The following is a 13,571-nucleotide window of genomic DNA, read 5'->3' as shown; positions in this document are numbered from 1 at the left end:
CTTGAAAATGTAGGTGGCATCAACTTAGTTATTAATTTTGAGTATGAAATAGCTTCCACACATATTTGAACTGTCAGTTCGCAACCACAAACAAACAAAAGGCCAGCCATAAAAACCCCCACCTATCAGCTGCCTGACACTGAGGCCATTAATCATCAGAGAGAAGACAAAATGCACAGATGGCTTCCATTACTGCTTGTGCTTCTGTTTCACTGGTTAATGGCTGATTTTGCCAGGCAGAAACATGTGCTGTGTTCATGTCACCTCTGATCTATTGCCAAGGCTGATTATTAAAAGGAAATACTGCTGTGGTAATGTGATCTTGACTTTCATTTTTATTAAAGCATTTAAAATCACATCCTTCACATCCCACTAGGGGCTGCCAGCACCCTAAATCAGACCCTATGCCTTTGATGACCTAATCTCTCCCATGTCACCTCTTTCTCGCTCGTAGGTCTGTTCTTTGCAAGCATTTGTGTTTCACTGCCTTTTGCTTTTCTTCCCATGCATGGGACAAACACCTCCACTGGCATTTCCTAGAATGGGACCTCTGCTCTGCATGCAGCCGTGCTGAGTGGCAATGTGAGGACAGTGGCGCTGCTCCTTGAGGCAGGAGCGGATCCGTGCCTGAGGAACAAGGTGGGTCCTGGCTCTCCATTCTCCCAGGCACAGGGGGAGCACTCAGCCATAGAGCCATGTGTGCCATCGAGGTAGGGGCAGCCCATGCTTCTGTGTAGAATTCAGGGCATTGCCAATACAAAAAAAAAGGAATAAAAAATCCCAAATTACAGGCACCTTCCTCATATCTTACGTAGATCTGTTAGGGTTTTTTTATTAGTTTTGCATTCTTTTGATAACAGCAATTTTTCCATAGAAAACTTACCAAAGTTTTATCTCATGAAGTGTTTTAAAATTACATGTTTGATAATTCTGTGAAAATGTCTTCCTCTGACATGTTTCTGAAATATTTGCTGCTAGGGTTTGATATTGGTTTGTTAAGCTGTAAATGAATGGTCTGGCATTGACTTCTAGGTAAGTGAAAGTTTGTAAAACAAGCAATCCCCCACATATGTTGTAAATATTTTTGTCATTTAATAGAAAATCTGTGGCTGTTAACTTCTGCATCATTCCACTTGATGGCAGCACAGTTAATGCCACTCACACAGTGAGTGTTACATAGTCTCTGTTAATAGACATTTTGGGTTTATAATAGAACCTGAAAATGCACAAAGTTTTTCTGCTGCTGATAATGATCTACAGCAGCAGGGGTGTGCAGCAGAAGAAAGTGTGTGGCTGAAACCTTTCCTGCTGTTTTTTTTTTTTGGGGGGGGGGTTAGGGTTTTTTTGGTTTTTTTTGGCTTTTAGTTTTTGTAAACAACATGCCATTTCACATGACAGAGTATATTTGCAGGACAAAATTACCGATTTTCAGAAGCAACTTCATCATAAATACTTTGTGTTACCAAAATTATATTCAATAAACAAAAAAAAAAACAATACCAAACTCATGTTCTATTACAAACCTTACAGCAAACACTATTTTAAGTCATCCCTTGGAGTTTTATGGACATAAGGACCATAAGTACATAAGGACCATTAGTACATAAGGACCTGCTTCATCTCCCCTGAAAAATTAGCAGCTATGCTCTCCTTTACTGCTGTGGCAGAAGCATAGGGAACCCACGGGCGTTTAGCCTGAACAGTCAGCACAAAATAAGCTGTCAGTCAAATTCCATTCTGGGATTGTTTTGAAGACTTAAATGAGACTTCAACAGTAAAAGATGCTTTCCTAAGATATCTTCAACAGTGCTGGAGACAACACTAGAAGAAGCCCATGTCATTATAATGACCAGTATGATCTTCTCTAGAATATAATGCTTTTAACCATGATTGGGAAATACTTTTTCATTTCTGCTAACCTCAAGGGTTTTTTGTTCCAGGCAAATGAATTACCAGCAGAACTAACAAAAAATGAACGCATCCTCCGACTCCTCCGTGCAAAGGAAAAGCAAAGGAAAAGCTAATGCCTCCCTACAGCAGATGCAGTTTGACAGAGATGTGCCCTGACCACAAGCAGCATGACAGTAATCCTAGGCTGGAACAGTTTGAGAACTGATTAGACTGTCCAGTACACGCTCCCTGAACGCACCAGGCCCTTGCCAAGGGTCACCACGGGCTGGGACTCCGCCCGGCATCGCTGAATGCAGGATTGTGACAAGGGCAGGGGGTGGCCCAGGAGCTGCCTCTGCACCACGGCCCTGCCTGTCCCTAGGGATCCCACTGATCCCAGCACCCCCGTTTGCTCCCCATGCATCCCAGCACAGGCAAGCACCCCTGCTGCTTCAGACACACACCCCCATGCTGTCATGGCACACACCTGTGACAGCGTGGGCAGGGAAGCACTCACCCTTGCGCCAGAAGGATACCCTGGACCTTGCAGCTGTTTGGATTCAGCTGCCTACAGAGCAGCCCCTGCCCTTCCTTTGCTGACAGTGACCATTCCTCTCCACCTCCAAGTGCCACGTGAGACTAGAGGTGAGATGCTGCCCGAGCCGTCACAACAGCAAAAGTTCTCCTGTCAGCCAGGGCTGAGGTAACAATTTTGCTACTACATGAAGCTCCATAAAAATGATCAAGAATATTACAAATTATGTCAAAAGCTACCAACCAAACAAAAAGCAAGGGGAAGTCCTCTCAATTGCAGCATCTTGATCTACCAATCTGTCCAGCAACAGTAACACAGTGGAGCAGTTGATTTTGAGATGCCTATGCAGCTTATGGGGATCCTTCCCCAACCTTGTGCGCCTTTTTTTGGGTAGAGGAGGACTGGTTGCTGAGCAAACCAACCATGCCCAAAAGGGCATTTTTTCCACAGGTGCAAGTACGTCAGAAACCGAGCTGTCAGGCACAACAAACCACACAGATGCTACACAAGTGGTATGTGTATGTTCTGCACCCAGATATGTGACACCATGGTTTGGTACCCACAGGTATTATGCAAAGCACTCATTCCCCAGGTCTGTGGCAGGAGCTAAGGAAGAAGTGCACAGTGCACAGGTGTTTCAGCAGTTGGTGAGAGGGTTACACGTGGCCATACCTGAACAGACCCACTAATTATTGCAGACATGGAAAATGAAGTCTGAATGGCAGTTTTGGCCTTTATTGTGGTTAAGACACTTAGACATGCTACTTGTGCCTGTGTGGGGAAGGCAGTGCAAATTGCAGGTGGCTTGTGAGGACCTATGTTTTAACCATGATGCTCTAAGACAGCCCATTAAAACCCAGTCGTTTCTGCAGTATAAACAGTATATACCATGTCCTGTTAGCCACAAAAACATTAGAGATTAATTTGCAGTGAGTTGAGGTAAGAGGTTAGTTCAGTATATAAATGCACTCACTTTACCCACTTTCAAACCTTGGCAAATTATTGAATTGCTTTAAAAGGAAGATTGTAAGGACAAAAAATAATTCTTGCTTAAGAAATGTCTGCCTGTGTTTCAGCTGAACTGCTGCATTTTTGCTTTGGTGAGGAAATCTATAAGTGAGCTAACACAAATTAATGTAGTTTATGTATTGCAAATTAGCCATATGAATTATCAAATTATAAAATTTTTCCTTTTGTGAGTAAGTTAGGTAAGAAGTCAGTGTTCTGGTGAAGAGAACAGAACCAGGTGTACCTTTTCTTGCATGCTGGAATTCCTATTCAATTTCTATTCTGCATTAAATAGGAAAGCTTTAGGTTTTCCAACAATGTAATAAGAAAAATTTATTTGTTTAGGTAATTTATGCTGCTGTATTTTTAAATTAAAATAATGTTGTGCCTAACAGAAACTTGCAGATGAACTGGTATAGAACCAAAGAATTATGCAAGATGCTTAAAGAATGACTGTATCCAGAGTTAAGTTCTGCAAGAGACTAAAAAATACTGAGCAGGCAGAAATCTCAAGAGCCTTATTGGGATCTTAAATTGCACAGCATTACAAGGGACTGCACTCTAACTTCTTTAACAAACAACACTGGAGAGGACAGGTTTATTTGGAGCCTCCAGTGGGCTGAAGATGAACATACTTCACATATTATTTTGGAGAACAGTAGAGGGACTCTGGTCAGCCTGGCCTCAATACTGAACTTTCATGCTAAATTTTCTACAGATCAACAACTGGCAACAACTACACTCTCAAGGTGAAAAGCCCTTTCATATTTGTAAAGGAGGTGAATAATTAGAAGGTCTTCAGTAGCTATGCAATAAATACTCTTAATACCAGACAGGCTGTAGTAATCACACAGTACTCCTGAAAAATGTGGAAGCATCCCTTTTTGGTGAAGGTCTCCTGTTTTTTCCTGATAGCAGAGCATAGGAAAGAGGACAAGGCAAGCCAACAGTGGTCCTGCAACAGCTGAAGTAAGGAAGCTGAGACAACAAATGCAGGTATCCAGTATCTACAGGTGGCCCTTCCTTTCTGCAAGGTGTATTTTCCTGGGAGAGTTGTCTCATCCCAAAGGAAGCGGTTACTCAGCAAAGAGCTTCTTCAAATATGCCTGTCCAGTGAAGATGCATGTCTGGTCCTCACCACTTAGAGTAGGAATTTCCAAGTCCTGTGTCCAGCTGCCTCTATGAATGGTCAGTGCAGCTGGGGATCTCTTGAAACATGTGAAGAACACCTGGGTCCCTGTGTCCCATACAGAGCATCTGCTGACCTTCTGAAAGGATGCAGCTACCAGGGTTAGGTTTTTTTGGTTGGGTTTTTTTTGGTTTTTTTTTTTCTTTTGGTTCGTTGGTTCTTTTTTTTTGGGGGGGGGGGGGGTTTAGTTGGGTCTGTTTCATTTGTTTTTTTCATTTTGGTTTTGGGGGTTTTTTGAGTGATCTTGTGCTATAATGGGCTTTTCTTATTTCTGAACAACATTTAAAATGTGAGGCTAGCGCAGGTTAAAGGGAGAGATTTGCTGGTCTCTTCTTGCCCTTGTTAGTGCTGGCTGATACAACACACAGGATCCATCACGGAGACCTGGCACTGAAGTCTTTCTCTGCCTGATTCTGGCTGAAGTTGAATCTAGCTTCAGCAAAGACACTATTCAACCAAAATGAGACTTCTGGCATGGAAACCTTCTATTTGGGAGCATTTGTTTCATCTTGGAGCCTTTGGCGAGAGGGATGGTTTCAGTTTTGGGCTCCCTGTAACCCAAAGGTGCTTAATCTGCCTGTATATGGGCTCTAAAGTTGCAATACTGTTTATCACCATGCAATTAATGTTTTCACAAAGAAACCTTAATAATTATTACTATTTATGTAGCTGTTGTTATCTTTAAAGTGTTCAGTAAATACTGCTGTGGTTTGTTTGTTGTATTAAAAAGGAAGCCCGTTTTCCCTTGGTGGCTGAAGTGATTCACTAATACTGGCAGCTGTTCTTTGCATAGTTGTGGTGCCTTTTGTGTAAGGTTTTCCAAGTGCTCTACAGACTTTATTTATCTTTGTAAGTTCCAAAATGTATTGCTGAGGTAAGCAAGGAAGTAAATTATTTCCTTCACAGACCAGTGAAACAAACTAGCTCTTCATCGGTTCACGTCAACAGAAAATAGTAAATTTAGACATTTAGATTGAGAAATTATGGGGCACTAAACCAATTTCATAGATGACAAGATGAAGATAGATATAATATAAAGATGTGAAATAGAACTGTGACAGAATAACACGACAATTTTTTTTCTCAGTTGGGTTTTGGGGTTTCTTTTCCCTTTAAAGTGGCATGTATCCATCTTACACCCCAAAACAATAAGCTCCACTAGCACACTGATTTCAGGTTTGCTTCTCTGCACATTCAGAGCCAGAGGCTCAGCAAGCTATCCCCTCTACATTTATGCAGGTGCTGTTAGCCTGGTGACCTCTCATCTGCTGCAAGTGAGTACAAAGGATGTGTAACCAAGCAAAAGGCTACACCAATGAGTCAATGAAAAATATAGAGCATTTTTCTTCTATTTCACTAGTATCAAGCTGTCACTGTTGATCTAGTTTCAGAGGAACGAGACACACTCTTTCAAGGAGAGAAAGAAGCTAAAACTTTATTTTTACATCTCTTTATATAAAGTTTCATAAACCCTCTCATGTCTATCTCCTGTTGGTTGGTAACAAGCTGTTACCCCGTAGTAATTGCTCAGTCTTGGACAAGGTGCAAGAATGGGTTGTTTGTGAGATATTGTTTTTGTTCTTTTACTGAGACAGTTGGGATTGTTGAATTAGGTGCAAGAAAAAAGTCCTGATCTGTAGAATTCTTTTTTGCTATTGCTTCTGTTTTCATGAAGAGCTGTTATCTTTCCCGCGGCTATGTTGAACCAAGACTCAGTATGCAAGGCCTTACACAGGTAGGCCTGCTGCTGGCCACCACATCAAGCAGTTGTGTGATAAGGGATGAGCACAAGGAAAAGCCTGCAGGGTCTAGAGAGAAATGTCATCCCAGCATAGACATAGTAGTGGTGGAGCCTCAGAGGTACCAAAATACATGGAGCTCTTAATTTGGATTATCACTGCAGTGCAGTGTGCAGGGGCATCTATTCAGTAATGATACAAAAGGCAATATTGTTCCATTTGACTTGCACATACCTTTCTTCTCCTGGCATGAAACCATCTCACTATTGATTCACCACCTTTGTTTAGCTTAGAAGGGCTGAGAGAATTAGAGCATGAGATCAAATAGCTGCAGGTTATATTTAATGCTCTTTACAATGATGATTATCTGCCTCACAGTCAGAGTTAATTGCAAGAATAGTTCACACTTCCTTTTCCAGCCAGTCTTAGTGACTGTTGGAAAATCCACAAATTAACCAAATCTAGTATCTCAGAAATTTCAGAATTGTAGCACAGAAAGTGAGGTAGCACAAACGCCAGCCCATTTGTACTTCATTTGATATGAGCACTGAACAGACATAAAATACAGCCCTTGCCTGGAGTCATTGGTGTTAGAATGGTAATGTTTGTTACGGGCCTAACCAATGGTAACACACAAGGCTCTTTTTCCCAGCAACAAGATATTGTACTGCACACCTGGGACCAAATGAAGTTGTGCCTCCTCACAGCAGCTCTGCTTTTGGCCCCTGGGAATGTCATGAGAGTTTCATACTGTTCTGAATTCTTCCCTTTTTTGACCTAATCGTTTATGCATTTGATAAACCATATATAAATTTATGTAGCTCCATGTGAGACTAATATTCTGCAACCAGAATGTTGCTTTACTAAAATATGCTTTTCCATATAATTTCAACAAAAAATATACTACTCAGATAATCTTATTCTGCATATTTCAAGATTTCTTTGCTTTCTTCTCTATTCTACTCTATTTACAATACCAGAATTAGTTTCTTATTTACACAAAGACCACTTTGTTCTATTCCAGTTGATCAATTAGGCTGTTATTGTGTTCCAGGTCTTCACAGATGAGATAGCAATCACACACACACACACACACACACACAAAAAAAAAAAAAAAAAAAGATTGGTGTGGCTTGGGACCAGGAAAACTTAATTTATTAATTTAGCATAACATAACAAGGTTTATTTCAAACATCCAGACATCAGTGACAAGGTTCCCTTTACATTAACATCCATTAGGTCAGATATCCCTGAAGGGAAGATTATAAAAGGTAACATTAGGAACCAAAGGAATAAGACAGTACTTTTAATTAGTCAAACATGTCTTCTATGGTTCTGTTTTATTCCTAGATGTAAAACTGGCCCTTACACTGATCAGACATATTTCAGCTAAAAAAGTCAACACTCTGTTGATATGCTTATTATGGTGTGCAGTGGACTATGTGCATTATGAAAAAGAAAAGTCTACACTGAAGCCCATATTTTGACATATTTTCACTGTGTTTGGCATCCCAGGCTTTTTGCCTTATTTCTACAATTTTCTATTGTGATGAGCTAGATTTTGAGTAGCTCATCATCAAAAATTCCTATGGCCATAACGCAATAAAGCATCTCACTCTATTCAGAGAATATAAAGGGAAAGTATTGTGACTTGTTCATGGCCTAAATCACTACAAAGGATGATTTCTGGGAGTGAAAAGCCCCTTAATTTTGCACATGAAAGCATATCAAAACACTATCAAGAGTCTGAAACTAGACAAATTCAAAATTCAAGCTGTAGATTTTCAAGACTGAAGATGACTATTTCAGAAACAAATTGTTGAGATGGTTCCCTCATCACTTGCTTTTTAAAAAAAAACCAACAATTATTTTTCATTCTGAAAGACGTGTAGTAGCTGAAACATTTTGTGTTTGATGTGGAAATTACTGGATGAAATTATATGACATACAGGAACTAACATTATGTGATCATAATAGTCCCTTTGATCTTGAAATATATGAATCAATACACTTTTTGCTTCACCTCCTCTGTGACTTCGAGAGATGCTAACTCTCAGGGGGTCAATAACAGGACCATATGCCTAGCAACTGTGGCAAGATTAAATCTGAGACACATACCTAAGCTATCTCTAGATAATCCATTTTGCTCTCACAATGTTGAGAAGGCACTTTAACTGGGCTAATGCTTTAATGTCCTGCTTTTAATGTCCTGTCAAGTCAGTTGGTTCAGAACTGGCACCAGAGCTGCATAGTGGAGCTTACCAGAGAGCAAGGATCAGCAGAGTGATCTGAGATGTGCTGTTGGGGAACATAGCTAAGTGAAGAATGAACATGGGACACAACTTTTTGCAATGGCAAATGGCTTGGATGCACAGATGGAGCATGACAATAACCTGCAGTGCAGAGCTGAAACACTCTGCAGTTTTATACAGATTGCACAGCTATGTTCTTGTGTGGTATATACATGCACATGTATGAATGCATCCAGCACATGGATATAGGCTCTCATAATCCCCTCGGAAGAGTGATATCATGACCTCATGATCTGCTTGCCTGGAATATATTGCATAAGAGGCAGAAGAATTATCCTGCTTTGTGAAGACTCCAAGAACAGTTTCTGCAGGTGGTTGCCATGGCCAGGCTACTGCATCAGACCCTGCTCACTGGGACAAACTGATATAAAACTGACAAAATGTCTTTGAATCAAAATCAGTCTGTTCCTCAGGTGAATTTTAGTTTAGAAACCCATCTCCTGTTCTTCCTGACAAATCAGATTTTGGTAGTGCCCTTAGGCACTCTGTGACAGTTCTGCCCACATTTTCCACTTGGACAGCAAATTGTCACCACGTGGCAGCATGGTGCTGTAAGGGCTCAGTAAACTGATGGTCATGCAAACCATACACAGCTGTTAGTAGATCAAACTTTGAATTTGTCAGCATTTCAGGGCTTACGCACAGTCTCTGGCATGAGGACACACTGCACATATTTGCTCACAGCAGTAAGTGCAGAGTGTCTGCTGACTCCACTGCAATAATAAGCTGCACTTCTGCAGTGCATTTCTTCAACAGCTCAGTGGTTCACACTGGTTTTGGAGCTCTTGGGCTACATATTTTCACACAATTGGAACCTCTTTATAGAAGAGGAAATCGCACTGGCTAGATTGGGACTTGCCCACTTCATCCAGCAAGTTTGTTGCAAAGCTGGAGCAAACATTGAGTTGATTCAATTCGAGTCCCAAACTTTTGCTAGAATGCAATAAATAACTTTACCTAAATGTAATAAAAATTGACAAGTTTCATTGACTTCAATGATAAATGCAGAAAGGATGTGATTTAAGAACTGTTGAAGTTAAATAAGGATACACTGGCACAAGTTAGTAGAGCAAAATACACTAGGGCAGATAAAAAGATGAAAAGATGATAAACAGACTTGATTAAGCATCACCTGACACACTACTTGCATATTTAAGTGAGTACTGGCACCATCAGACACATTGCTTTCAGCCCCCTCACTCTGATTTGATGCCACATGGTTAATCTGAAGCCAAGAGCATCTGACCAAAATGACAGGTACATTGAGTTGTGTATAATTAAAATCCAAGCAGGCCTCCACAGCTGGGAGAGGCAGACAAATGAGAGCTGATCAAAAGAATAACAAATAGTTTATAACACCAAATAGGAAACACCAGGTTTGCTTGGTATTAGCATTATTCTGGTTTAGCTGGAGAAACAGTCTTGGAACAAGCTACAGTGGTTTTGTCTGAGTCTAGGAAAACCAGACATATGAGAAACTGGGTGAAACTTCTCACTCACCTGTTGCAGCTTGTCTGCACACAGATTGCAAGACATCCCCAAGGAAAACATCCCACTTTCCCATGAGCTTGTGAAGGGTGCTGCTTACCATAGCTCCCAGTCCTTGCTAGTGCCTCTGCGTGTTATTGCAATAGAAATAATAAAGGCTCATTATGAATTATGGAGAATAAACAGCAATAGACATTTTAATTGATTTTGCTGCAAAACAGTCACATACTGTGTTTCCATTGGTAGGCACAAGTAACTCCACAGACAGATTGCCATATAGAAATTGCAAGGTCATTACCACTAGGTGTTCAGTTTCTACTGGAAGTGGTAACACAGGTTTCATTTCTGCATTGAATAAAGGGATGGATACACAGCAAAGCCTATACCTCTGCAGAGAACAATCCTGGCTTTCCATCAAAGACACAGAACACAACAAAGTTATTTCACGTGAGCTTTCCAGCAGGCAACTCTACACCATCCAGGGGATCCAGTGAGGGAAAGGGCTGATTTTACCCTAATGGACAATTAAATGACTTGTTCAATGAATTAGTAGCAGGTTCTTCTTCCAGACAGGAAAATTTTGTTTTGTATATATGCTGCTGAGAACCAGAATAAGTGTTTCCCATAAACCTTCCAAGTCCATGACAGTTATGTATAATTCTGGGTTTAAAAGGGAACTTTATAAAACATAACTTGATAAATGTCCTTCTCATGGAGCAGGAAGGAATGAGACTCTTGTCTTTTGGGCCTTGTGTATCACAGACAAGGCAATGAGCTGTTGTCAGCATGTTGGTTAACTGGGTTAACTATTCCAGGCTACTTTTTTCCCTGCCTGCAAAGAACAAGATAACCTTAAGGTGACACAGTCACAGTGCCAGCTCTGCCATTGATAACACTAATGCAATTATGCTTAAATGCCCCTGAGCTGACAGGTATAGCTCTGCATCCTCATCCCCCAGATCTGGCACAGAGCTGTGACCAAGACCAATGGCTGCAGCAGGACTGAAGGCATACCCTGCTCTGTTCACCTGGCTGCCAGGCTATCAAGGCCACATAAAAACAGATACTTGTCTAAGTTCCAGCATCTGCCATTGCGCAAGATTGCAGTCTTTGTTAATTGGTCTTCATACCTACACCACTTCAGCTTGTGAGTACAAAAAGGCAGCACTCTGAGGGATTGCACTGGAGTAACAGTGTGAATTTAGTCAGCCATCTAGAGATATTTGCAAGAGAGTTAGATAAATATTAAAATACTACCCCTTCTCTCTCTTTGTGCTATAGGTGGTAGACAAGGGTGATGTTAATTATTTTATGGTGAAAGTCGTCCTTGCAGTAGCTTTTCTCTGGCTTGTTCCACAACATTGTACATTGTTTCTCTCTCAGCTCCCGTTCTTAAATCACTTATTCACTATGTAATTTATACAGAAAGAAAACACCATTTCTGTTCAGTCAGTTTTGCTATCCTTCGCATGTTTTTCACAAGCACTGAAACAAGGTTCTTGCATTTTTTACCTTGCAGCTATGCAAGTTATGCCCATTGAATTCTCTGCTTAAGTGGAGTGCCTAGAACTAGTTCTCCGGCTTCTAGAATCACACTGCATAGTCCTGAATAAATTTATTATTTATGACATGAAAATTAAAACACAATATAACTTTAACTACTCTAGCTTTGTTTGGCACTTGCCAAATGCCAAGTCTTGCATTTAGGGTGGAGTAATCCCACAGAAAAGTACAAGCTGGGCAGTGGCTAGATGGAAAACATTTTGGAAAAAAAGAACAGGGTGGTTGGGCGAAATGCTGAACATGAGTCAGCAAGCTGCATCATCAGCAAGAGGGTGGTCACTAGGTCAAGGGTTAGGGTTCTTTCTCTCTTCAGAACATGTCAGACCACAGCTGGAGTGCTGTGTCCAGGTTTAGGCTCCCCAGAACAAACAAGAAAAACCCAAAAAACCAAACATCTCCCCCCCCCACCCAAAAAAAAAAAAAAAAGGAAGGAAAAAAGGAAACAAACAAAAAAAAGATACTGACATACTGTAGCAAAATCTATTTTACTGCCACCCCAACAGCTGGGGCTGCTGGAGCAGTGAACTGCGTTTGCTCAGCCCGAAGCAGGAAGCTTGCTGTACTGGCTGTAGGGATATTTTACTAATCATTGCAGCTGCCAAACGGGAGGATGTGGAGAAGGAGGAGTCACACTCTTCTCAGTCAGGAACCATGACAGCACAAGAGGCAGCAGCCTCCAGATGGAACATGGGAAAATCTCTTTAGATACAGGAAAATATTTTACTCCAAGCGTGGTCACTCAGTGGAAGAGTCTGTGCAAAGAAGCTGTGAAATCTCCATCTCTGAAGCTATTAATAGCCGGACAATTCCCTGAGCCACCTGCTCTAACCAGGTTCTACCCTGAGCGGAAAGTCGGATTACATGACCCCGGGGAGGCTGCCGGCCAACACGCCAGCAGTCTGACACCCAGACTAGTCTGCGTTCCCGTCAGCAGATGGCAATATCAGCTAAACTACATGTTGCTATTCGCACAGCAATGCGAGTTACCTGTCGAGGAAAGCAATAAAGGGGTGGAAAAATTAGAGACTGCATGCACGGAATGCCTCACGCCCTGCTTTTATTGTGCCTCCTCCCAGCCAGGTCCCGAAGTGATCCCAAGCAGAGTCCAAACAAGCAGAGCCAAAGGTAACAAAGCCCAACACGCAGACAGCTCTGGCAGAGCGCAGCCAGCACTCCCAGAACTGCTGATTGCGACAGCGGTCAGCTCCTGCCGGGAGCGGAGCGGGCAGCGGGCACGGCCCCCGGGACAGCGGGCACGGCCCCCGGGACAGCCCAGAGCCCCGATCTTTGCATCTGACTGCACCCCCACAGCACGCGGGGCTTCCAGACGAGTCCTCAGAAATCACCAATCAGCAGCTTTGAAGCCAAATTAAGGCGCTTTTCCCAAATCCAAAGGCTTTTAAAGCGACTTTTGATATTTACAAATTGAGCGATTAACACTCCCGCGCGGGGACGATGCCGCTGCCCAGCAGCGAGTGCAGCTTGGGCGGGATGGTCCATCCCGGAGGAGCACGGCTCCGTTCCCGCACCGAGACCAGCTTCCCGCCGGGGCCCCACAGAGCATCACCCCCCGCACCCTGGCGGCGCGGAGCGGCCGTGGCGTGATGGGCGCCCCGCCCGCCGCCGGGACAGGCCGTACTGGGAAGGCGGTGCCGGGGCGGTTTTTCTGGGCGGGCGGTGAGGAGGGAGGAGGTGCCAGGGGCGGTGTTTCTGGGCAGGCCGTGAGGGGGAGGTGGTATCGAGGAGGGTGTTCCTGTTTTGGCTGTGCGGGTGAGGCGGTGCCGAGGGCGGGCCGGCGGTCGCGGTTGGCGGTGGCGCTGGGGCGGCCATCGGCCTCTCCTCGAAGG

General features: G+C 42.8%; 1 protein-coding gene across 2 annotated transcripts in view; it reads left to right on the top strand.

Moving 5' to 3' along the window:
• ANKRD29 (ankyrin repeat domain 29) overlaps positions 1-2,024 on the top strand; it is a 28,005-nt gene extending 25,981 nt beyond the window's left edge. The window contains exons 9-10 of one of the 2 annotated variants that reach the window (XM_058817221.1): positions 541-639; positions 1,941-2,024. In XM_058817221.1, coding sequence (XP_058673204.1) covers positions 541-639; positions 1,941-2,024 — 183 coding nt within the window. The remainder of the gene's footprint in view (positions 1-540; positions 640-1,940) is intronic. The other variant, XM_058817230.1, reaches the window with a different exon arrangement.
• The last annotated feature ends 11,547 nt before the right edge of the window (positions 2,025-13,571 follow it).

Source organism: Ammospiza caudacuta, chromosome 1, assembly GCF_027887145.1.
Source record: "Ammospiza caudacuta isolate bAmmCau1 chromosome 1, bAmmCau1.pri, whole genome shotgun sequence".
NCBI classification, from domain to species: domain Eukaryota; kingdom Metazoa; phylum Chordata; class Aves; order Passeriformes; family Passerellidae; genus Ammospiza; species Ammospiza caudacuta.
This window is presented reverse-complemented; position numbering and strand designations above follow the sequence as displayed.